Source organism: Triticum dicoccoides, chromosome 6B (assembly GCF_002162155.2).
Source record: "Triticum dicoccoides isolate Atlit2015 ecotype Zavitan chromosome 6B, WEW_v2.0, whole genome shotgun sequence".
Classification (NCBI taxonomy): Eukaryota; Viridiplantae; Streptophyta; class Magnoliopsida; order Poales; family Poaceae; genus Triticum; species Triticum dicoccoides.
In genome coordinates, this window is record NC_041391.1 from 145,426,463 (window position 1) to 145,453,811 (window position 27,349).

The 27,349-nt window shown below is 44.3% G+C and overlaps 1 protein-coding gene across 1 annotated transcript; it reads left to right on the forward strand.

Annotated features, from left to right (window-relative positions):
• The first annotated feature begins 23,843 nt into the window (after positions 1 to 23,843).
• Positions 23,844 to 24,908, forward strand: LOC119320919 (BTB/POZ and MATH domain-containing protein 1-like). Its single transcript, XM_037594823.1, has one exon. The coding sequence runs from the start codon at positions 23,844 to 23,846 to the stop codon at positions 24,906 to 24,908; it is 1,065 nt and encodes a 354-aa protein (XP_037450720.1).
• Positions 24,909 to 27,349: the final 2,441 nt, after the last annotated feature.

A 27,349-nucleotide genomic window follows, 5' to 3' on the forward strand; every position in this document is an offset into this window, starting at 1 on the left:
GCACGCTTAAGGTTAGATGATGGTTATATTATGAGTTTATGTGTTTTGATTTACCGAAGGTACTTCGGAGTCCCGGATGTGATCATGGACATGACGAGAAGTCTCGAAATGGTTAAGACATAAAGATCAATATATTGGACAACTATATTTGGACACTGGAATGGTTCCGGGTGAGATTGGGACAATACCGGAGCTCCGGGAGGTTATCGGAACCCCCGGGAGGTATATGGGCCTTAATGTGCTTTAGTGGAAAGGAGGGGAAAGGAGCAAGGGAGGGGGCGGCCTTGCCTTTCCTTCCTCCCTCCTTCCTCTTCCTTCCCTCTCCCTCTCAAAAAGGAAAAGGAGGAGTCCTACTCCCGGTGGGAGTAGGACTCCCCCCTTGGGCGTGCCTCCTCACCTTGGCCGGCCCCCTCCTCCACTCCTTTATATACGGGGGAGGGGGGCACCCATAGACACAACAATTGATCATTGATCTCTTAGCCGTATGCGGTGGCCCCTCCACCATAGTCCTCCTCGATAATATCGTTGCGGTGCTTAGGCGAAGCCCTGCGTCGGTAGAACATCATCATCATCACCATGCCGTCATGCTGACGGAACTCTCCCTCGAAGCTCGGCTGGATCGGAGTTCGAGGGATGTCATCGAGCTGAATGTGTGCAAGAACTCAGAGGTGTCATGCATTCGGTACTTGATCGGTAGGATCGTGAAGACGTACGACTACATCAACCGCGTTGTGCTACCGCTTCCGCTTTCGGTCTACGAGGGTACGTGGACACACTCTCCCCTCTCATTGATATGCATCACCATGATCTTGCGTGTGCGTAGGAATTTTTTTTAAATTACTACGTTCCCCAACAATACCGCTTCATGATTGGTTATTTATTGTATTTATGTGCATCTAGGCCGAATATTATGCTTAGTGTTTGCATGTGTGCCCGCTTTCAAGCTACGCCAAAGGAATCACACCATAAGGTTGTGAAGCATATTCTTTGATATCTAGCTCACACTCCAACACTTGGATTATGCTATCCCAAGGGCTCGGCTTTTGATCTCAATGAATATTCAGACTGTGACTATGCTGGTGATCGTGTGGACCGAAAGTCAACATCAGGCACATGCCATTTCCTCGGACGATCCTTAGTCTGTTGGTCCTCGAAGAAACAGAACTGTGTATCACTGTCTACTGCTGAAGCTGAGTACATTGTTGTTGGTTCGTGCTATGCTCAATTTCTATGGATGAAACAAACTCTCAAGGACTACGACATCAACATGAAGAATGTGCAACTCTACTGTGACAATGAGAGTGCCATCAAGATTGCTCATAACCCAGTTCAGCACTCGAAGACAAAGCACATTCAGATTCGTCATCATTTTCTTCGTGATCATGTGTTGAAGGGCGACATCTCTATCGAGAACGTGAAGACTGAAGAACAGCTAACCGATATCTTCACAAAGCCCTTGGATGAGAAGAGATTTAGCAGGTTGCGGTGTGAGCTAAATATCTTAGAATCTTCGAATGTCCTTTGAAAAGGACACACATCCTAACACTTATGCTAAATTGATGACTTAGACGTGCAACACACGAAGTAACGTTTCTCTTCAATCAATGAAGACTAACCCTCTAAGTGTGAAAAAATTAACAATGAATTTTATTCTCATAGCCCTACGACAATTGTACGTGGCGTCTGACGGTGGGTCACGCCACCAACAAAAGTTGAAAATCTTCAATTTGGGTTTTTCTTCATTTTTGAAATTCCTTAATTAGGTGTTCAATTTCTTCAACTTTGCAATGTCTTCACTATTTCCGTCATTTTTCTTCATTCTATATATATATATATATATATGTGTGTGTGTGTGTGTGTGTGTGTGTGTGTGTGTGTGTGTGTGTGTGTGTGTGTGTGTGTGTGAGAGTTTATGTCCTCTAAAACATTCACTTATTGTTATTTCTTTAAGTTGTTTTTTTGCTAAGTGAATGTGATCAGACCCTTCCCCCTCTATGCTAAACTCAACCCAGTCTATTCACAAATTCTTCATGTGCGTTCTATTTGAAACCCGTTCGAAATCTTCACTGTGTCCTTGTCAGCTGAAGAAGTTGTGAATGAAACATTAAAAAAATTATATCTGAATTTTCGGTTCTTGCCGCTCAAACCGTTCCACATTCCACGATATAATTATCCTATTCATCCATGATCTCCACCTCTCTGTACATGGGTGACACTTGTCGCACGAATGAGAAGGGTTAGGGGCATGTTTTCGCCCATTTTCCTCAGGCGAGCTCTCAAAACCTAGCGCCGCCGCTACTTCCATCACCGCCGGTGAGGAAGAGCTTCGCTGCCTCGACCTCGTCGTTGTTGTACTCGTGCCGGCCACGGATTTCTTCACTCCGCCGCCAAGTTAGGGCGTGGAAGATCTGAACCGACGAGCTTCAAATCTACTATTCATAGTTCGTCATGTTCTCCGTCAAGGGTAATTAAAAGTCACTTTTACTACCCTTGTTGATTCCTTTGATTTCGACAAAATCTTCAAAAGGTGTTTATTCCTCATTCTTCACACTCTAAACACCGCACACAAATCATCTGTTCTTGATCACTTTCTCTAAGCAACATTTCTCTTCAAGATTCCTCAATTGTGTGGATTTTCAATCTATACAACTCTGGAACCTAAGTTAAAGAACGCTTAGTGAAATTCTTCAAGACACATCTGGTCGAATTCCTCAAACTTGTTCTTTTTACAAAAACTTCTGAGAATGCATATGACCCCTCCAAATTCTTCGCACCTATACTCTGTTCACAGGTACACATGTCCGCTGCTGAATCACTAGGTTCTCATCAACTTAACTCATTTGCAGCGTTCCTCGAAGAAAAGTTGCATACCTCTTCAGAGAATCCTATTGTTCAGATTCTTCAGCTGAAGAAAATGGTTGACGGCAAGAAACCTCAGAAGGGAGGGAAGAAACCTGAAGTCAACACTGTGTTTGAGATTCCTAATGAAATCTATGCAGGGTACTGCAATCCTTCTCATGAAACGAAGAATGAACGCAAAGTGCGCATTCAGAAGATAGAGAGGAGGTGGGCCAGAGAATGAAGGGAATATCGATATGTCACTCCCAAGTACATGTAGAAATTCGTTGTACATCCTCCGTGCCCAAGACCTCACTTGGCACCAGGGCAAGAAGCTGATCCCTGTAGCATCAGAAAAGGTGAGGATTTCCCCAAGGAATGGGCCAAGCGTCAAGCTAAGCTGGCCAAAATGGAAAAAGAGGCAGTGAAGAAATTCAATGAAGATTATGCTGCTGCCACTGCTGAGGCCTCTGCTAGCAAGCCTAAGAAGGCTATGCCCAAGAAGCATGCACACAAGCCCAGTGCTTCTGCTTCAATGCCCTCACGGCCCAGCTCTTCAAAGCCCTCACGGCAAATTCCTCACACTGCTCCAGCTCCTCCAAAGTCCTCAGCACATGTGCATCTCGCCATGTGCCAAAGGACAACTGGCATCCCAATTGCCTCAGGAGCCTCTGCAAGTTCTTCAGCTCCTCCGAATTCCTCAACAGGCCCCACCTTGCTGAAGACAAAGGCCACTGCTGGACGAGGCACTAGACCAAGTCCTCACAAGAACCAGGTTGCCTTCCGAGTACCATCCAGCGATGACGAAGCTGATGATGAGGAACTCGCTGAAATCATCAGAGATAGACAGCAACGGGCTGCTAGAGCCAAAGGCACAAATGTGCCTCTGCTTTTGGATCCAAAGTTGATCTCGATTTCATTGATCTCTGGCACAAGGATCCCAACACCCATATGCCTAACTTCAAACTCACTCCTGGCCAAAGTCACATGCTGCCCGCCTTCATAGGTGAAGAAAAATGGAAGTTTGAGAAGGTCGGATAGCTGAAGAAAGCTCAATACAAAAAGGAGCTCTTTTTGAAGAAGAACGTTGTCACAATGACAACTGATGAACTTGTGGCAGCTCAATCTGAAATCAAAAACCTCAATGATGAATTTGATCGCTACTATGCTGACTGGCTTGGAGCCAAAGTCAGATTCATCAATCTAACAAAGGGGTTCACCACCAATGTTGCAGCCCCAATGCAACATGAATCTCCTCAGGCTGAGACTTCTGCTCAACTAACTGAAGAACATGCCAGCACCATTGATAAAAATCAGGCTGCTAAAGAAAAATGAGAGTAGCAGGGTTGATGCATCCAATCCAGTCGCTGATGAAATTTCCAGGGCAAACACTGGTGTTGCGCCTAAGGAACCTGCCCGGCCAGCTGAAGCATCTGTCGCTGAGCCTGAAGACACTGAACCAACCAGGCCAACTACATCAGTTGTGCCTGAGGAAAATGAACCAATTTCCTCTGCTCCTCCTCCACCAACACCAAGTCTAGTTCTTCCTTCTGCATCAGAAGCAAAGAAAACTAAGGCTGCAGAGCGAGCAGCAGTGAAGAAGAGGAAAGCATCTGCTTCATCACAATCTTCAGCTCCGAAGAGGATGAAGATATTGACAAGCTCTTTCGAGAATCCCATTGATTTTATTCCGGTCTCCAGTATGCCATCAAAGGAACTCATTCCTTTTGGTGAAGAATATGGGATCCCAAGCGGATCTGATGATGACGTTCCTTCTGCTACTTCTTCAGAGCAGTTGAACGAAGAAATTGAAGTGGATGACATCCCTTCAACTCCAATTGTTTCATCGCTAGTGCCTCAGTTCCCAGCTGAAGAGGCAGGCGTTGAAGAATTAAGTGAAGAAGATGAAGACGTGGACATTGGGAGCACCACTCCAGTGCTGAATGATGACTTTTGGGAAAGTCAGCACCCCAACTCTCCTTTGTTCACGCCACTGCAACAAATTCCTCAGTCCCTAGTGCACACTGAAGATCAAATGGGCTCTGACAAACTGCGCACCACTCCTTCCATTCATGAAGAAATTCCAGCCACTAGCGCTAATGAAAATGATGCTGAAGAAATGAAGACCCAGGCTGCAACTAAAGCAGAAACTGAAATTCCTCAGCCTGTGGTTCCTAAGAATATGATTCCTGAGGCTGTGATGCAATTGACTAATACTCCTCAGCCCAAGCCGAAGAATCCCTTCTCCAAGAAGCAAAAATTCAAGGCTGATGACTTCTTCCACGAGCATGTGTTCTTCATAGAATTCAACCCGTATGACTCTGCTCGCCTGCAAAGGAAGCGTTTCTGGACTACCATCCAAGCCAACTTCTATTCTTCACTGTTTTTTGATAAGGACAAATTCTTCGACCATGAGCATATTCCTCATGTGGACATGGAATCACTGCCTTGTTTCGTCCCAGCCCTCAGCGTTCTTCACGATGCTAGATTGCTCAACTTCTGCATCGATATCTGTGATTGAAATGAAGAGCTAATTCTTCAGTTCTATGCAACGCTGCACATCACCGGAAATGCTGAAGACGTGAACTCTTGGGTGTTGGACTGGATGACTGAAAACACTCACTTCAAAGCACCGGCCTCTGAATTGCTTCATGCCCTGCCTGTCAGTCCTCCCCTTGAAGGTGCTCGTTGTATATATCATGTACCTGAACTCACTGATCACTACATGCAAGTGTTGATGAAGCCGCTGAAGCCCGGTCAAGCCCCAAGGACCAAATTCCTCGTGAAGGAATTGATGTATGTGCCACGGACTGTCTATCGCATTCTGACAAAGAAATTGAGTCCAATCACAGGCCACGACTCGAATGAAGAAGAGGTTGTTGGAATCATGAAGAATCTGCTTTTCAATATCATCCATGGCGTTCTTGTCAACTACCATGATTTCTTCATGAGGACTCTAGCAAATGTTGCATTGTATCCTTTTGAATTGAAGCCTTACGCTCCCTGGATTATGAGATTCCTCAGATCAAGGTCTTCAATACATTACAAGGCTGACACTCTCAACCATGGCAGTTACTTGCCCCCATTGAAGTCCTCAAGCGGACATTTTCCTCGGCTGATGAAAAGGGCAAGGCCACTGCTTTTATTGATGAAGGCATTAGTCCATTGGATGGTCAGTTCCACAAAGCTGCATCTTACTCCACCAATGATGACTCTGCCACTCATGACTCTGCCGCCAATGCCACCAAGCAAAGTCCTCAAGGCACGGCTCCAAGGGTGATAACTGATCGTGAGCTTCTTCTCAGCCTTCATCAGAAGGTCGATTGCAACCACAAATGGGTTAAGCGTCAGTTTGGTTCAATCCTTCACAAATGACTACTACACACAATTCAGTGAAGAAGAACCACTACTACCTCCATGAAGTTTTCGGTCATACCTGGGCTGTTCTGTCTCATCTTTATGGTGAAGAAAATCTGAAGTAGATGGGCTTCAAGCAGGACTTTGATTGGTCTCAGCCACCGGCGAAGAAATTCAAGAAAGTCAAAGTTCCTTCCTTGGTAGCCAGCTCATATTCTTCATCACGCGAGACTAATGAGCATGAAGATTTGGACGACACTGCGGCAGGCCCTACTTCAACAACTGACCCCAACAATGTTGGCGCTCCTCCATTGACTTCGTGATATTCTTCAGGGGCGTTAGTCCTCATTTTTCATCCCTTTTGGTCATTCGATGATAAATGGGGAGAAATTTGAGTTAGTCCTCAAGCAGGTCTTTATATATGGGCGTTTTTTTGCTAAGATACAACTCTCGTTCTTCTGAAGACTTTTATTTGATCGAGTTGTAATGTTAACTCCGATGGTGGTCTGATACTTTTGCTATGTTCTTCTGCATGCTATTTCTTCATTTATGTTAATGCACGCATGCTGAATTACATCAGTCACGGTATTTCATCATGCATTTCAAATTCTTCATATCATATGTTAAATGCGTGTATGAATTACAAGATATAGGGTGAGATCTCCACGATTCTACTCTTCAAATGTGCATTGCTTCAAAAGCATATTCCTCACTATGCACATCTTAAGGGGGGTTTCTTCTATATCTTGCAATAAAATTCCTCAATATCAGTATTTACACTTCATATGTTTATCCCCGTTGAAAACTTAACCTATATTGTCATCAATCACCAAAAAGGGGGAGATCGTAAGTGCATCTAGTGCCCCTTAGTGATTTTGGTGTATTGAAGACTTATAGGTTAAGGGACTAATGCGTTTGTGAGTGTACATAGGTCTATAAGTCTATGAGGAGTCTGATATTTACAGAGAAAGTCGACCCCTAAAAATGATTGTCTTCAACTGAAGACTTGTATTTCTGAAGACTTTGAAAGTGAAGAAATTGGTGTGACCGTGAAGACTTCTGTTTTCGTAGTTTCATTTTCTCTTTCTTGAGTCATAGGAAACACTGTACTGTTAAAGGGGGTCGAGGAAAAAGTAAGGAAAAGTTTCCAAGTGATTCTCATCTCAAAATCCTACACCTACCAATCCCTTCGAGTGAAGCCATTGGAAATCTCATGCAGTTCAGTCAATTTCTTCACTGACAGAGACGAAGTTCTTCTGGTCTCTGAGGAATTTGTTCTGACTGAGGAGTTAGGAGTTCGCCAGTGCGGATTGCCTACAAGTGAGGAACATGGTAGCCCTGAGGATTTGATAGTCAAATTTCCGACCGTTGTTGTGCTATGCGCCAGCTGTCCCAAAATATCTTATCCACCTAACGGTCATATCATTGAAGGGCATTTATGTCTTATCATGGCACGCTACTCCCTAGGCTATAAATAGCCACCCCCTACAACCACTAGCTGGTTGGCTGCTCCGAGGGAAACTGACACTTGTCATTGAGAGTATCCCATCCTCCGAGGACTTTGAGCGAAAATCATCAAGTGAGGAAAACACAAACCCAAACACCTACAAACCCAAAGTGATTGAGCATCACTGAAGAGATTGATCCTGCATGGATCCCACGCTTGTTACCTTTGAAGACTGTGCATCTTCCAGATGGTTAGGCGTCATGGTGTATAGCATCCAAGAGGAAATTGAGGATCGTCGAGTGACCGAGTTTGTGAAGGTTTGGAAGTCACCTAAAGGCTTACCACGAGTGATTGGGCGAGGTCTATGTGACCTTAGATCAAGGAGAATACGGTGAGGACTATGTGTCCGGGACTGTGTATCCTCACGTTTAAATACCTAGCCACTCCAACCAGACGTACAACTGTCACAGCAGTTGGAACTGGTCTACCAAATCATTGTCTTCACCAAGCCTACTGGTTCTACTTCCTCAACCCTTCCATTTCCTCATTACTGTGTTGTGTGCTTTTTCATATCTGTTTGGAGATTTTGATTGAAGACTTTCTCAATTTCCTCAGTTCAATTTCTTCAGTCTGTTTGTCTTCATCATGTTTATCCTGTGCTTACGCTTTCTGTACTCTGTGCTTGTTTTCATTTCATCACGATGACCGTGCTTATGTTCTGTTATGTTTGCATCTGAGTACTTATTCTGCTGCAAGTAGTTCTTCACTTAGCAATTTCCTCACCCTGAAATTCCTCAGTGAAGAATTCATAAAAATCGCCTATTCACCCCCCTTTAGTCGACTTAACTCACTTTCACATCTCCACTGACACATCGTATGGCTCGCAAGACGGCGGATCTCGATGCATAGCATGCCCCTTTATACTAGGGAAATACTTTCCCTCAACCGGCGGATACCTGGGGCTTCTTCCTCCACCTTTGTTGTGCGACGCATGTCCAGTGGGGGTCCACCATGGCTGTCACGCACAACCTTATCCCAACAGATGTGACTAGCCATTCCTCCATGAGTCTTCTTCCTTGGAAATCCCCATTCATTTTTTCTTGCCAACACCAACGATGTAATATAGTTGCTGCCAAAAGTCACCACTGTTGATGCCCTTGCCGGCAACCACCCACCTCACCAGAGAGGAGGATGGCGGCGAGGTAGCAACCAGGGGTCGGGCGCGGTCGATGCCGTTGTCGGCTGCTTCTTCATGACAGTCGGCCGCACACGGTGCACCTACCTCATCCGAGAGGAGGATGACGGCGAGCCGACCTCGTCAGAGGTCCAGTGTGCTCCTTCCTCACCATTGTTCGACGAAAGTTCACAGCCAACGACTAACTGTGATTTTTTTTCTTGTAACATCTTCCCGATTGCAAGAAAGATTTTATGTAACATCAGTGATGTTGCAAAACTTTCTTCCGAAACACCAATATAAAGGTGAAGACAAAAAAATGCAACATTGGCTCTGTTGCAAAAAACTCTACATATGTTTCTGCAACACAACCTTTGTTGCAAAAAATTCTGCAACATCACCTCTGTTGCAAAGGTTTCTGCAACCCGACCTATGTTATAAATTTTTCTTTAACAACGCTCTCGTTGCAAGGGGGGTCGTGCACGTGATTTGGTAGATCGGATGACCATCCTCGTGTCCATCCAATGGCCAGCTAGGCGGTGGATGTTTTTGTTGGGTAACGTAGTATTTCAAAAAAATTACCTACGATCATGCAAGATCTATCTACGTGAAGCATAGCAACCAGCGGGGAGAGTGTGTCCACATACCCTCATAGACCGAAAGCGGAAGCGTTAGTAATGCGGTTGATGTAGTCGAACGTCTTCGCGATCCAACTGATCATGTACCAAAAGCACTGCACCTCCGTGATCTGCACATGTTCAGCTCGGTGAAGTCCCTCAAACTCATGATCCAGCTGAGGACGACGGAGAGTTCCATCAGCACGACGGCATGGTGATGGTGATGATGAAGTTACCAGCGCAGGGATTCGCCTAAGCACTACGACGATATGACCGAGTTGTAAAACTGTGGAGGGGGGCACCGTACACGGCTAAAGATCAACTTGTGTCTTTGGGGTGCCCCCGTATATAAAGAAGGGGAGGAGGAGGCTGGCCAACAAGGGGCGCGCCAGGGAGAGGGGAGTCCTAGTAGGATTCGTCCCCACCCTTTTTTCCTTCTACCGGAGGGGGAAAAGGGGAAGGAGAGGGAGTAGGAGACGGAAAGGGGCGTGTCGCCCCATTCCCAAGTCCAATTCGGCCTCCTCCCTTGTGGGGGCGCACCAGCCCCTTGTGAGCTGGTTAGCCTCCCTCCTATGGCCCATAAGGCCCATATCTTTCCCCGGGGGGTTCCGGTAACCTCCCAGTACTCCGGAAAAATGTCCGAATCACTCGGAACTATTCCGATGTGCGAATGCAACCTTCCAATATATCAATCTTTACCTCTCGACCATTTCGAGACTCCTCGTCATGTCTGTGATCTCATCCGGGACTCCGAACAAACTTCGTTCATCAAATCACATAACTCATAATACAAATCGTCGTCGAATGTTAAGCGTGCGGACCCTATAGGTTCATATTGGCTATGTAGACATGACCGAGACACATCTCCGGTCAATAAAAAATAGTGAAACCTGGATGCTCATATTGGCTCCGACATATTCTATGAAGATCTTTATTGGTCATACCGCATAACAACATACGTTATTTCCTTTGTCATCGGTATGTTACTTGCCCGAGAGTCGATCGTCGGTATCACCATACCTAGTTCAATCTTGTTACCGGCAAGTCTCTTTACTCGTTCCGTAATTCATCATCCCGCAACTAACTCATTAGTCACATTGCTTCAAGGCTTATAGTGATGTGCATTACCGAGAGGGCCCAGAGATACCTCTCCGATACTCGGAGTGACAAATCCTAATCTCGATCTATGCCAACCCAACAAACTCCTTCGGAGACACCTATAGAGCATCTTTATAATCACTCAGTTACGTTGTGACGTTTGATAGCACACAAGGTGTTACTCTGGTATTCGGGAGTTGCATAATCTCATAGTCAGAGGAACATGTATAAGTCATGAAGAAAGAAATAGCAATAAAACTTAACGATCATAATGCTAAGCTAATGGATGGGTCTTGTCCATCACATCATTCTCTAATGATGTGATCTCGTTCATCAAATGACAACACATGTCTATGGTTAGGAAACTTAACCATCTTTGATTAACGAGCTAGTCTAGTAGAGGCATGCTAGGTACACTCTGTTTTGTCTATGTAATAACACATGTACTAAGTTTCTGGTTAATACAATTCTAGCTTGAATAATAAACAATTATCATGATATAAGGAAATATAAATAATAACTTTATTATTGCCTCTAGGGCATATTTCGTTCAGTCTCCCACTTGCACTAGAGTCAATAATCTAGGTCACATCGCCATGTGATTTAACACCAATAGTTCACATCACCATGTGATTAGTTCACATCGCCATGTGACTAATACCCAAAGGGTTTTACTAGAGTCAATAATCTAGTTCACATCGCTATGTGATTAACACCCAAAGAGTACTAAGGCGTGATCATGTTTTGCTTGTGAGAGAAGCTTAGTCAATGGGTCTGTCACATCCTTAGCCGTATGTATTTTGCAAATTTTCTATGTCTACAATGCTCTGCATGGAGGAACTCTAGCTAATTTCTCCCACTTTCAATATGTATCCAGATTGAGACTCAGAGTCATCTCGATCGGTAAAAGCTTGCATCAGCGTAACTCTTTACGATGAACTCTTTATCACCTCCATACCGAGAAATATCTCCTTAGTCTTCTAAGGATAATTTTGACCGCTGTCTCCACTCATGGATCAATATCGTACCACCTTGCCAAACTCATGGCAAGGTACACAGAAGTTTTGGTACACAGCATAGCAAACTTTATAGAACCTATGGCTGAGGCATAGGGAATGACTTTCATTCTCTTTCTATTTTCTGCCGTGGTCGTGCTTTGACTCTTACTCAACTTTACACCTTGAAATACAGGCAAGAACTCCTTCTTTGATTGTTCCATTTTGAACTACAAAAATCTTGTCAAGGTATGTACTCATTGAAAAATCTTATCAAGCGTATTGATCTATCTCTATAGATCTTAATGCCCAATATGTAAGCAGCTTCACCAAGGTCTTTCTTTGAAAAACTCCTTTCAAACACTCCTTTATGTTTTCCAGAAAATTCTACACCATTTCTGATCAACAATGTGTCATTCACATATACTTATCAGAAAGTCTGCAGTGCTCCCACTCACTTTCTTGTAAATACAGGCTTCACCGCAAGTCTGTATAAAACTATATGCTTTGATGAACTTATCAAAGCGTATGTTCCAACTCCGAGATACTTGCACCAGTCCATAGATGGATCGCTGGAGCTTGCACACTTTGCTAGCACCTTTAGGATTGACAAAACCTTCTTGTTGCATCATATACAACTCTTCTTTAAGAAATCCATGAAGGAATGTAGTTTTGACATCCATTTGCCAGATTTCATAAAATGTGGCAATTGCTAACATGATTCAGACAGACTTAAGCATGGCTACGAGTGAGAAAATCTTATCGTAGCCAACACCTTGAACTTGTTGAAAACTTCTTTTGCGACAATTCGAGCTTTGTAGATAGTAACACTACTATCAGCGTCTGTCTTCCTCTTGAAGATCCATTTATTCTCAATGGCTCGCCGATCATCGGGCAAGTCAATCAAAGTCCATACTTTGTTCTCATACATGGATCCCATCTCAGATTTCATGGCCTCAAGCCATTTCACGGAATCTAGGCTCATCATCGCTTCCTCATAGTTCATAGGTTTGTCATGGTCAAGTAACATGACCTCCAGAACATGATTACCGTACCACACTAGTGCGGATCTTACTTTGGTTGACCTACGAGGTTTGGTAGTAACTTGATCAGAAGTTTCATGATCATTATCATTAGCTTCCTCGCTAATTGGTGTAGGAATCACTGGAACTGATTTCTGTGATGAACTACTTTCCAATAAGGGAGAAGGTACAACTACCTCATCAAGTTATACTATCCTCCCACTCACTTCTTTCAAGAGAGACTCCTTCTCTAGAAAGGATCCAGTCTTAGCAACAAAGATCTTGCCTCCGGATCTGTGATAGAAGGTGCACCCAACAGCTTCTTTTGGGTATCCTATGAAGACACATTTCTCCGATTTGGGTTCGAGCTTATCAGGTTGAAGCTTTTTCACATAAGCATCGCAGCCCCAAACTTTAAGAAACGACAACTTGTGTTTCTTGCCAAAAAACAGTTCATATGGTGTCATCTCAACGGATTTAGATGGTGCCCTATTTAACGTGAATGCAGTTGTCTCTAATGCATAACCTCAAAACAATAGTGATAAATCGGTAAGAGACATCATAGATCGCACCATATCTAATAAAGTACGGTTATGATGTTCGGACACACCATTACGCTGTGGTGTTCAAGGTGGCGTGAGTTGCAAAACTATTCCACATTGTTTCAAATGAAGACCAAACTCGTAACTCAAATATTCGTCTCTGCGATCAGATCATGGAAACTTTATTTTCTTGTTATGATGATTTTCCACTTCACTCTGAAATTGTTTGAACTTTTCAAATGTTTCAGACTTATGTTTCATCAAGTAGATATAACCATATCTGCTCAAATCATCTGTGAAGGTCAGAAAATAATGATACCCGCCATGAGCCTCAACACTCATCAGATCGCATACATTAGTATGTATTATTTTCAATAAGTCAGTTGCTCGCTCCATTGTTCCGGAGAACGGAGTCTTAGTCATCTTGCCCATGAGGCATGGTTCGCAAGCATCAAGTGGTTCATAATCAAGTGATTCCAAAAGCCCATCAGCATGGAGTTTCTTCATGAGCTTTACACCAATATGACCTAAATGGCAGTGCCACAAATATGTTGCACTATCATTATCAACTTTGCATCTTTTGGCATCAAAATTATGAATATATGTATCACTACGATCGAGATTCAATAAACCATTCACCTTGGGTGTATGACCACAGAAGGTTTTATTCATGTAAACAGAATAATAATTATTCTTTGACTTAAATGAATAACCGTATTGTAATAACATGATCCAGTCATATTATGCTCAACGCAAACACCAAATAACATTTATTTTAGGTTCAACACTAATCCCGAAGGTAAAGGGAGTGTGCGATGGTGATCTTATCAACCTTGGAATCACTTACAACACACATCGTCACCTTGCCCTCAACTAGTCTTTGTTCATTTTGTAACCCCTATTTCGAGTTACTAATTATAGCAACTGAACCAGTATCAAATACCCAGGGGCTACTATGAACACTAGTAAAGTACACATCAATAACATGTATAACATATATATTTTTGTTCACTTTGCCATCCTTCTTATCTGCCAAGTATTTGAGGCAGTTCCGCTTTCAGTGACCATTTCCTTCGCAGTAGAAGCACTTAGTTTTAGGCTTGGGTCTAGCTTTGGGCTTCTTCATGGGAGTGGCAACTTGCTTGCCATTCTTCTTGAAGTTCCCTTTCTTTCCCTTGCCCTTTTACTTGAAACTAGTGGTCTTGTCAACCATCAAAACTTGATGCTTTTCTTTATTTCTACCTTCACCGATTTCAGCATCGGAAGAGCTTGGGAATCGTTTTCGTCATCCCTTACATATTATAGTTCATCACGAAGTTCCAGTAACTTGGTGATAGTGACTAGAGAACTCTGGCAATCACTATCTTATCAGGAAGATTAACTCTCACTTGATTCAAGCGATTGTAGTACTCAGACAATCTGAGCACATGCTCACTGGTTGAGCTATTCTCCTCCATCTTGTAGGCAAAGTACTTGTCAGAGGTATCATACCTCTCGACTCGGGCATGAGTCTGAAATACCAATTTCAACTCTTGGAACATTTATATGCTCTATGGCGTTCAAAACGTTTTTGAAGTCCCGGTTCTAAGCCGTAAAGCATGGAGCACTAAACTATCAAGTAGTTATCATACCAAGCTTGCCAAACGTTCATAACATCTGCATCTGCTCCTGCAATAGGTCCATCGTCTAATGGTACATTAAGGACATAATTCTTCTGTGCAACAATGAGGATAATCCTCAGATCACGGACCTAGTCCGCATCATTGCTACTATCATCTTTCAACATAGTTTTTCTCTAGGAACATATCAAAAATAAATGGGGAGCTACATCGTGAGCTACGTATCACTACTAGGGAAAACCCTAGTAGTAGCGCTGGTTTTGGGGCTAGCAGCACTGCGGATGGCCGCACTACTAATAAGGCGCTACAGCTAACTTATAGTAGTAGTGCGGTCCGTACCCGCGCTACTACTGTTGGCGATATCAGCAGCGCTTTTTATGAACGCGCTACTATTACTTAGCTGTAGCGATTTCGCAGTCCCTCGCTACTGCTATATCTTTCATCATTTTTCCCCGTACCCCTTTCCCTTTCAGTTTCCCTTTTAGATACTAGATACTAGGTAGTGCTAGTAGATATCAAATTCATAAACCATTACTGGGTAGTACTCGCTTCGTTCCAAATTACTCGTCGTGGTTTTAGTTCAAACCACAACGAGTAATTTGGAACGAATGGAGTACTAGATAACAATTTCATGCATAGTCAACATGCATCCTCAAGCAGTACAAGGTCATATCAACGGCGATCATCATATGTAGTTCTAGATGATATCGACGACGATCATCATATGTAGCTCTAGATGATATAGCCACACACACACATATGTGTAGTTCTAGATGATATAGCCACACACAAATATGTAGTTCTAGATGATATCAAAGACAATCATCATCCTCAAGCCTGGGCGATTGGTGTTCTTGATAGTAATTAGGATGGCCTATCCAACACGAAGATTCTTGCCATCGAGGAATTTCTTCCACCCAACCGAGTTTAAGTGTGTGCGACCGTCCGTGTCCACGCGGTAAGTACAGGTTGTGATGGAGCCCCTTGCAGTAAGGCGTAGTCCAGCTGAGCCTTCTTCATCAGGCTCGATACCATAACTCACAGATATGCTCTTCGCCAATTTCTGAACAAGAAAAACATATCAATTAATAAATAGCCTCGCAAATAAGTACATATGGATTATCTACACTATTAATAGTTTCCTTAGATTCTACACTAATAAGCATGTGATCGAACTCTGCACTAAAACATATCATCGACTAGATTCCACACAACATACCATATCATTGGACTGTACACTAAGTATTTCATCGGATAATTTGCATTTGTAAGTATAACATACCATATCATGTCGATCAACCATGGTATTTGTCAGGTGGGTCACGAATGGCACCCCGACAAAGTCAGCACGTGGCGGAATTATGTCCCACAGGTTGGACACCTCCTCCTCGCTCAGCCTTGTTCTTTGAGCTACGATGGCTTCATGAAGTGGGTCCTCATCATCTTCATCGAGTGGGTCCTCATTATCTTCATCATCTTCATCATCTTCGTCATCTTCATCATCTTCCACCAGGTTGAGATAAATGACAGCCAACTTTGGTCTTTCTGGTCTGAAGGAGAAGCTGATCAACTCACCACTAGTAAGACGCATGCGAGCGACGAAACGGGCCCATCCATCTCCTCCAATCTGCGACATATTGCGTCCTTTCTCGACCTCCATAGTGTACGGCCCCCCAGGAGCCTCAAATGTCACAGTGTGTCCTGTCAGCTTGTTGAATTTCAACCTCACATTGCATGGGACGATCTGTGTAAAATAAGTAAAATGACACAATGCAGTAATGCGAACACTAAAAATAAAATAGTTATTACATTTCATCTAATTTCTTACCGCCGCATGACGAAAACTCGGCTGGAAGTAGATGCCGAACAGCTTGCCAGTTGCAAGGCTGCTGACGCACCTTGACTTGCACAGTCGACAGAGTGGTGGTGGTGGTGGCGCCATTTTTCCTAAAGCAATATGAGCAAAGGATTAAAGATCCACTTCACATGAAAGAAAAACAGTAGCATGTGATATTTTTGGTTCTTCCGCGAGAAGCAATTTGATGGACAATCAATTAAATCAAAATGTTCTAAATCAACTAAATGAACTAGCCTACTAAATCAACTAAATCAAAATGTTCTAAATCAACTAAATCAACTAGCCTACTAAATCAACTAAATCAAAATGTTCTAAATCAACTAAATCAACTACCCTACTAAATCAACTAAATCAAAATGTTCTAAATCAACTAGCCTACTAAATCAACTAAATCAAAATGTTCTAAATCAACTAAATCAACTAGCCTACTAAATCAACTAAATCAAAATGTTCTAAATCAACTACCCTACTAAATCAACTAAATCAAAATGTTCTAAATCAACTAAATCAACTAGCCTACTAAATCAACTAAATCAAAATGTTGCATATGAACTAGCCTACTAAATCAAAATGTAGCAGGCAGGAGGGAGAAGGAGCGGCGACTCGAGGAGGGAGAAGAGAGTAGGACGGAGGAGGAAGGTGGAGCGAGGAGGGGCCGGCCGGCGGCCAGTGGAGGGAGGACTGGGGAGAAAGGCAGAGCGAGGAGGGGCCGGCCAGCGGTGAGTGGAGAGGGAGGACGGAGGAGGAGGCCGGTACCGAGTCCAGCAAGGAGGAGGAGGTGACGGCGGCACAGAGGGAGGAGGGGCGATGGGAGGACCGGCGCGGGGGATTGAGAGGGGATCTAGTGAGTGTGTGACTGTGAGTGGATAGGATAGAGGAGATGGGCGGGGTGGGAGATGGAATGGCTTAGCAGTAGCGCGCTATAGAGAAAGACGCTACTGCAAAACTACCTAGCAGAAGCGCCTTTCACAAAGAAGCGCTACTGCTATGTGTCAGCATGTAAAAATAGACTTAGTTCAATGTATAAAAAAACATTGATCATCAACGATCTTTTTGTGTACAATCTGATTTGTCAATATGAGTCCTCACCGGTTTAGGAATAGGTGAAGACTCATATTGCAGCCACAAATTCTACACATAGAGTTCAATGAAGATCAAGTGCTTGTCAAAGTTTGAGAAGTAACATATTTAAGGTGGTAGAAACTCTCTTCACGGAGCGAGGTGGGACTAAATTTTGTAGTAAACTTAGCAGTAGCGCTTATTAGCGAAATGCGCTGCTACTATGCTACGTAGCAGTAACGCCCACCGATATAATGCGTTGCTGCTATAACTAGCCTCGCGGTGGCCTCGTGGGAATTATAGCAGTAGCGCATCTTTGAGCGGGCGCGCTACTGCTATATTTATTTCAGCAGTGAGTTATTCTTGAGCTCGCTACTGCTAATTAGCAGCAGCGCCTTATTTTAAAGCGCGCTGCTGATAAGATTATGTGTATAGGCTTTTCCCTAGTAGTGTATCTACAACATAGTTATGCAAATACTATCAGGACTAAGTTCATGATAAATGAAAGTTCAGTTAATCATATTACTTAAGAACTCCCACTTATATAGACATCCCTCTAGTCATCTAAATGATCACGTGATCCATATCAACTAAACCATGTCCGATCATCACGTGAGATGGAGAAGTTTTCAATGGTGAACATCACTATGTTGATCATATCTACTATAGGATTCACGCTCGACCTTTCGGTCTTAGTGTTCCGAGGCCATATCTGCATATTCTAGGCTCATCATGTTTAACCCGAGTATTCTGCGTGTGCAAAACTAGCTTGCACCCGTTGTATGTGAATGTAGTGAAGGAAATATGCCCTAGAGGCAATAATAAAGTTATTATTTATTTCCTTATTTCATGATAAATGTTTATTATTCATGCTAGAATTGTATTAACCGGAAACATAATACATGTGTGAATACATAGACAAACAGAGTGTCAGTAGTATGCCTCTACTTGACTAGCTCGTTGATCAAAGATGGTTAAGTTTCCTAACCATAGAGATGAGTTGTCATTTGATAAATGGGATCACATCATTAGGAGAATGATGTGATTGACTTGACCCATTCCGTTAGCTTAGCACTTGATCATTTTAGTTTACTGCTATTGCTTTCTTCAAGACTTATACATGTTGTTATGACTGTGAGATTATGCAACTCCGAATTACCGCAGAAACACTTTGTGTGCTACCAAATGTCACAACGCAACAGGGTGATTATAAAGGTGCTCTAAGGTGTCTTCCATGGTACTTGTTGAGTTGGCATAGATCAAGATTAGGATTTGTCACTGATTGTCGGAGAGGTATCTCTGGCCCTCTCGATCACTATAAGCCTTGCAAGCAACGCAACTAATGAGTTAGTTGTGGGATGATACATTATGGAACGAGTAAAGAGACTTGCCGGTAACGAGATTGAGCTAGGTATTGAGATACCGACGATCGAATCTCGGGCAAGTAACATACCGATGACAAAGGGAACAATGTATGTTGTTATGCGGTTTGACCGATAAAGATCTTCGTAGAATATGTAGGGACCAATATGAGCATCCAGGTTACGCTATTGGTTATTGACCGGAGATGTGTCTCGGTCATGTCTACATAGTTCTCGAACCCGTAGGGTCCGCACGCTTAACGTTCGGTGACGATCGGTATTATGAGTTTATGTGTTTTAATGTACCGAAGATAGTTCGGAGTCCAGGATTTGATCACGGACATGACGAGGAGTCTCGAAATGGTCGAGACATGAAGGTTGATATATTGGACGACTATATTCAGACACCGGATGAGTTCCAGGGGTCACCGGATATTTATCGTAGTGCCGGGGGGTTATCGGAAACCCCGGGGGATATAATGGGCCTACATGGGCCTTGTGGGAGAGAGGGGAGAGGGCCTAGGGCTGGCCGCCCACCCCTCCTCCCCCCCTGGGAGTCCGAATTAGACAAGAAGGGGGGCGGTGCCCCCTCTTTCCTCCCTCTCTCCCTCTCCTTCCTTCCCCCTTCCTCCTTCCTAGTGGGACTAGGAAAGGGGGAGTCCTACTCCCACTAGGAGGAGGAGGACTCCCCCTCCTTGGCGCGCCACCAAGGGCCGGCCGGCCTCCCCTTGCTCCTTTATATACAAGGGCAAGGGGCACCCTAGAACACACAAGTTGATTGTTCCAAGCCATGTGCGGTGCCCCCTCCACCATAATCCACGTCGGTCATATTGTAGCGGTGCTTAGGCGAAGCCCTACGTCAGTAGCAACATCATCACCGTCATCACGCCGTCGTGCTGACGGAACTCTCCCATAAAGCTCTGCTGGATCGGAGTTCGTGGGACGTCATCAAGCTGAACGTGTGCTGAACCCGGGGTGCCGTGCGTTCGGTACTTGGATCGGTCAGATCGTGAAGACGCTCGACTACATCAACCGCGTTGTTCTAACGCTTCCGCTTTCGGTCTACGAGGGTACGTGGACACACTCTCCCCTCTCGTTGCTATGCATCAACATGATCTTGCGTGTGCGTAGGTAATTTTTGAAATTACTACGTTCCCCTACACGTAGAGCTTATCACACCCGATCATCACGTGGTGTCTCGGCATGACGAACTGTCGCAACAGTGCATATTGAGGGAGAACACTTGTACCTTGAAATTTAGTGAGAGAACATCTTATAATGCTACCGCCGTACTAAGCAAAATAAGATGCATAAAAGATAAACATCACATGAAATCAAAATAAGTGATATGATATGGCCATCATCATCTTGTGTCTTCGATCTCCATCTCCAAAACACCGTCATGATCACCATCATCACCGGCTTGACACCTTGGTCTCCATCGAAGCATCGTTGTCGTCTCGCCAACTATTGCTTCTACGACTATCGCTGCCGCTTAGTGATAAAGTAACATTACATGGCAATTGCAATTCATACAATAAAGCGACAACCATATGGCTCCTGCCAGTTGCCGATAACTGTTACAAAACATGATCATCTCATACAACAAATTATATATCATCACGTCTTGACCATATCACATCACAGCAAGCCCTGCAAAAACAAGTTAGACGTCCTCTACTTTGTTGTTGCAAGTTTTACGTGGCTGCTACGGGCTTCTAGCAAGAACCGTTCTTACCTACGCATCAAAACCACAACGATTTTTCGTCAAGTGTGTTGTTTTAACCTTCAACAAGGACCGAGCGTAGTCACACTCGATTCAACTAAAATTGGAGAAACAGACACCCACTAGCCACCTATGTGCGAAGCACGGTGGTAGAACCAGTCTCATGAACGCGGTCATGTAATGTCGGTCTGGGCCGCTTCATCCAACAATACCGCCGAATCAAAGTATGACATGCTGGTAAGCAGTATGACTATTATCGCCAACAACTCTTTGTGTTCTACTCGTGCATATAACATCTATGCATAGACCTGGCTCAGATGCCACTGTTGGGTAACGTAGTATTTCAAAAAAATTGCCTACAATCATGCAAGATCTATCTAAGATAAGCATAGCAATGAGCGGGGAGAGTGTGTCCACGTACCCTCGTAGACCGAAGGCGGAAGCGTTTAGTAACGCAGTTGATGTAGTCAAACATCTTCGCGATCCAACCGATCAAGTACCTAACGCACGGCACCTCCGTGATCTGCACACGTTCAGCTTGGTGACGTCCCTCAAACTCTTGATCCAACTGACGCCGAGGGAGAGTTCCGTTAGCATGACGGCATGGTGACGGTGATGATGAAGTTACTGTCGCAGGGCTTCCTGTAAGCATTACGACGATATGACCGAGGTGTAAAACTGTGGAAGGGGGCACCGCACACGGCTAAAGATCAACTTGTGTCTTTGGGGTGCCCCCCTGCCCCCGTATATAAAGGAGGGGAGGAGAAGGCTGGCCAAGAAGAGGCACGCCAGGGAGAGAGGAATCCTACTAGGACTCCTCTCCTAGTAGGATTCGGCCCCACCCTTTTTCCCTTCTACCAGAGGGGGAAAAGGGGAAGGAGAGCGAATAGGAGAAGGAAGGGGGGTGGCGCCCCCTTCCAAGGTCCAATTCGGCCTCCTCCCTTGTGGGGGGCGCACCAGCCCCTTGTGGGCTGGTTAGCCTCCCTCCTATGGCCCATAAGGCCCATATCTTTCCCCGGGGGGTTCCGGTAACCTTCTCGTACTCCGGAAAAATGTCTGAATCACTCCGATGTCTGAATGCAACCTTCCAATATATCAATCTTTACCTCTTTACCATTTTGAAACTCCTCGTCATGTCCCTGATCTCATTCGGGATTTCGAACAAACTTCGGTCATCAAATCACATAACTCATAATACAAATCGTCGTCATCGAACGTTAAGCGTGCGGACCCTACGGGTTCGAGAACTATGTAGACATGACCGAGACACATCTCCGGTCAATAACCAATAGCGGAACCTGCATGCTCATATTGACTCCTACATATTCTATGAAGACCTTTAATTATCGGTCAAACCGCATAACAACATACGTTATTTCCTTTGTCATCGGTATGTTACTTGCCCGAGATTCGATCGTCCGTATCACCATACCTAGTTCAATCTCGTTACCGGCAAGTCTCTTTACTCGTTTTGTAATGCATCATCCGGCAACTAACTCATTAGTCACATTGTTTGCAAGGCTTATAGTGATGTGCATTACCGAGAGGGCCCAGAGATACCTCTCCGATACTCGGAGTGACAAATCCTAATCTCGATCTATGCCAACCCAACAAACTCCTTTGGAGACACCTATAGAGCATCTTTATAATCACCCAGTTACGTTGTGACGTTTGATAGCACACAAGGTGTTCCTTTGGTATTCGGGAGTTGCATAATCATGTATAAGTCATGAAGAAAGCAATAGTAATAAAACTTAACGATCATAATGCTAAGCTAACGGATGGGTCTTGTCCATCACATCATTCTTTAATAATGTGATCCGGTTCATCAAATGACAACACATGTCTATGGTCAGGAAACTTAATAATTTTTAATTAATGAGTTAGTCTAGTAGAGGCATACTAGGGACACTCTGTTTTGTCTATGTATTCACACATGTACTAAGTTTCTGGTTAATACAATTCTAGTATAAATAATAAACATTTATCATGATATAAGGAAATATAAATAACAACTTTATTATTACCTCTAAAGCATATTTTCTTCAGTTTTCTACTTATCCGCCGGTCGACGCGTAGCGTGGCTCATAACCCCCACCTTTTCAAAGTTTTGGCCACACATGAGTTGTGTGGGCCCACCTACAACTACCACCTGCATATTTTAACCACACTGATCCGCGTCGAAGTGCATCCAGCTAGTGTTTTGTTGTGGTCAAAACTATTTCATGTGTGTTTCAGTAAATTTTGACAAAGAAAGGTGAAAATATAACGAGGAGCTGTGCTTGTGCTTCAGGAAACTTTCGTGGCAAACTTGATTCGCAACGCTCTGCTGCTCACGTTATTTTCTGTTGTAACATTGCATCTGAAACTGATGCGGGTAATGGCCACCATCAACCAAACATCTGAAACTGTTTGTATTTTTACAAGCTCAGATCATCAGATGTAAAGCCTTTGCAGCGTGATTGGCAAGTTTGATACGCACGTACTACTAAACCCTTGATTTCATTGGGAAGATGTAATGCAATGCATGCGCCTGATTATGAAATTCTCCTACTTTTGAGATGATTTTTCTCAGTTAGTTTATACTCCCTCCGTCCCAAAATTTTTGTTCTAGTATTAGATACATCCATATTTAGATGATTCTAAGACAAGAATTTTGAGACGGAGAGAGTATATAAGTTGAACACATCATAGCTTTTTTTTGGAACGAAGACGCTAGAAGCGTTCGGCTTTAAATTAATAAAGCCCGAAAGGCATCCAGGTTTAACGGTTACACAGAAAAACACACACACACACATCATAGCTTAGCAACGACAAACTAAGCCTCCGATCATCATCGGGTGAGTTGTTCAATCAAAGTGTGAGTTCAATCACGTGCTTTGTGGGATCTTTGTCATATCTCATACGCGTTAAGTTTGATCGTGACACGAGCTGATGCCTTCCCCCTCACGGACGTACGTGATGTGCTAGGAGTCTGTTACAGCTAGTCAATACGGACACATATAAACTGTATCCTAGAAAAAAGCACATATATCCTACGGAAAGGCTTACGAGTTAGGAAACCGCGCGCCGTCCACGATCGATTTCTTTTCTCACAGCTAGCTGCTCGATTAGGCGATCGCGAGAGGCCATGCCGGTAACCAAGACCTCGTCGACGGTGGTCGTCCACGCCGGCGAGCACCTGCTCAAGGTTACTGGTCACTCCCTGGTCATCGGCAGCAATACCTTCCTCACGTCAGAAACCTTCCGGGTCGGCGATCACGACTGGAATATCCACTACTACCCGAACGGCGACCGCACTATCGTCGACGATCAGTTCACCTCGGTTTATCTCTGGCTGGTAAACATAAACACCGATAAGAAGGAGGTCACGGCCCAGTGGTGTTTCTCCCTAAAGGAGGACCCGACACTGCCGGCAATAGGACCCTACACCGACAAGTTCGTGCCTGAGTCTCCCAGTTGGGGTGTCTCCAAGTTTGTGAGTAAAGCTGACTTGGCCGCGTCAGGGTGTCTTAAAGACGACTGCCTAGTGATCAAGTGCACCGTCAGAGTTATTGCCTCTAAACTCAACGACGACGACGACGACGACTGTGAGGACGACGACGATGGCATCGTCGCTCCACCCTCGGACCTAGGCAGAGATCTTGGCTATCTTCTAGAGAATGGCCTTAAGACGGACCTGACGGTCAGGATTGGCTGGTTCAGGAGTTTTGAGGTGCACGCGTGCATGCTCGCTGCGCGGTCACCGGTCTTTCGGGCACAGTTGTGTGGCGCGATGATGGAGAGCAGAGAAAGCACTATCCGCATCAAGGACATGGACGCCAAAGTTTTTGAGGTCCTGCTTCATTACATATACAATGATTGCCTCCCTGAGTTTATGGAGGAGACCACAGAAGTGGCTATAAACATGACGCAACATTTGTTAGTTGCGGCTGATCGGTACGCCATTGGCAGGCTGAAGCTTATATGTGAGGGCAAGCTGAGCAAGGCGCTATATGTCAATACCGTGGGTTTCACTTTGGATCTCGCGGAGCAATATCGCTGCCAACTGCTCAAGGATTACTGTCTCAAGTACATGGTAAAAGACAGTGAAAGGTTACGAGCCATTGTAAAGACCAGCGGGTTCGAGCAACTGAAGCAAAACCACCCACTTATTGCATGTGAAATTCTCCATAAAGTAATTGACAAGCTGTAATTGCATTGCCGCCGAGAAAAGGGATGCAACTTTGCTACGTAAAGTCTATTTTCTGTAAACTGATTATTTCGTAATGCATGGTGTACTGTGTACTACCTAATCATTCATTTTCTTTGATGCATCACTCTTTCAGCTTAACACAAGCAAGCTAGTGTTATTTCTAATTTAAAGACAGTTTTTATGAACCCCTCTGCTAGTACGTCTTGGTTACTGCGAATTTAACGGGGGTTACCCAAACGCATGGGCCAGGGAAGTGCGTAGCAGTAGCTAGTGGTTGTTGTTTTCCACAATGCCCACGCACTTAAAAGCTGAAAGGCATGGAGAACTGAAGAATATACCTATTCTACCTTTGAGCATACAAAATAAATTCCGTCTACTGTTAATTTCCAGGAGATGCAATCATCGCGAATCAACCTGTGGTTGAGATGGTTAGGTGGACAGTGGTATCCCCAACCCACCAGGGTTCAAATCCTGTGCAATCATCGGCATAGCTCGGCTGAATATACTGATGCATGCCCGAGATCCTGATGAATGGCAGAAGCCTTAGAGCATCTTCAACCACAATAGGCTAATTTTGACCCCATATATGTATGCGGGCGTATCCAAACGGGCGGAACCCCATTTGTCCGCCCGGGCAATCACACCCCATTTACAAACTCTCAAATCATACAAAGGTATGCAATGTAGATTTTGATCATAGTTTATACGTAGCTAGATAAAAACGACCTACAACTGCATTCGAAAAGAAGCCTACAAATTTAACAAACTACAAATTACCCTATTCCTTGTTGGAGGAGAGCTCGATGACCCCTAGCTAGCAAGGTTGTCAGAATCGCGATTCTGTTATACGATTCTACGACTTTACGATCGAAACTAACCCCTATGATTCTACGATTTTAGTTCATAGAATCTATGTTTCTACGATCCTGCTAGTGAAGATTTTATGATTTGCGATCCTACCATCGGAACTCCGATCCGATTCGAAATCACGATTCTGACAAGCTAGAGCTGCCAACCTCATGGTCGTTGGTGGAGGTGCTAATTGAGGGCATCTCCTCATCGTCGGCGTCGTCCGCGAAGAGCCGCTCCCATTTGACGTCGAGGAAGTGGACTTCACAGTGGTTCTCAGCCACCATCCAGGACTCGAGGATGGCATGAATCTCCGAGATGAAGGTGTTGTCGAAGGTGGGAGCGCCGGCCCGCTCAGCCTCAAACTGCGGTTTCTCCGTGAGGTGTTCTGCAAGGTCAATGAGGTGAAGCTGCTGTGATACTCTTTAAACAAAAGCGTACTTTTAGATCAAGCACTGTTTATACACTCTGAACCTGGCCTGTTGCGATAAGATCCGTCATGCAAGTGGTTGTATTCATATCCTACTGAAGGTGTGGAGCTATGGATGTGGTATGTTCTTCTGCTCCATCAGGCCTGCCGCATCTGAAAAAGGCATGTTACATGTAGCATTTGCCTCTTCTTTTTTCGGGAAGCCTATTTGCAGTCGATTCCATTTACACCACAAGTAAGAGCACCTTCAGCCGAACACCCCATACTTTTTCATGTATACTTCTGACCAGACAGCCCAGACATCATTACCCAGACAAAAGAACGCATCTAACCGAACCCCCAAACCCAACCCATTTTCCGGGCTGTCCTGCACGGGATAATATCATGCACAAACCAACATTCAAAGAAAACTTTGTGAAAACCATGTTTGAAAGCTTCAAAAAAATCTGAAAAAAAATGTGAGATGTTAATTAAATGGATGATGTTCTATTGTCATGTGAAATTTCAAGTAAAAACCCATTATGAGATGCGAGCTACGAAAAAGACAAGTTCAACAATGAATAGTGACGTTACTGTTCGGCACTATTTAATGATGATTTTGTCTTTTTATAGCTCACATCCTATACATGTTTGAACTTGAAATTTTGCATGTCAATAGAACATCACCCTCTTAACATCCCATAATTTTTTGAGATTTTTTCAAAACTTCAAAACATCGTTTTCTCGTGGTTTTTATTGGTTTCCACCGAATGTTGGTTTCCATATGATGTTTTTCCGTCCAGCACACCATTCACAACCTAAATGTGGGGTGAATCTAGATCCGCTTGAACCGGCCCGAATGTGTCCAGTATGTCGGACTGATTGTCCGGAACCACAGAAAACCAGTGGCCAAGGGCTCATCGATTTGGTGCCCTCATTCATGGAGTGGCGTCAGTGCGTCGCCCGAGGAGCCAAGCGTTTGGCTATTAGAGTCGGACGGTGAGGGCTAAACCCTAGTTGCCCACATTTCCACCACCCCTCTGTTGTCATCCTCGCCACCAAACGAAGGCAAGACAAAAAGAAGAAAGGAGAGAAATGGGGAGGATGGAAGCGCGATGTCCGAGATGGGTTTTTGGATGGGCCGGGGGTGTCGGAGTCTTACGTGGATGTTGTCTGAACTACC

Coding starts and splice junctions, on each gene's coding strand:
- LOC119320919 (XM_037594823.1), top strand. CDS start 23,844: ATGCCGGTAACCAAGACCTCGTCGACGGTGGTCGTCCACGCCGGCGAG.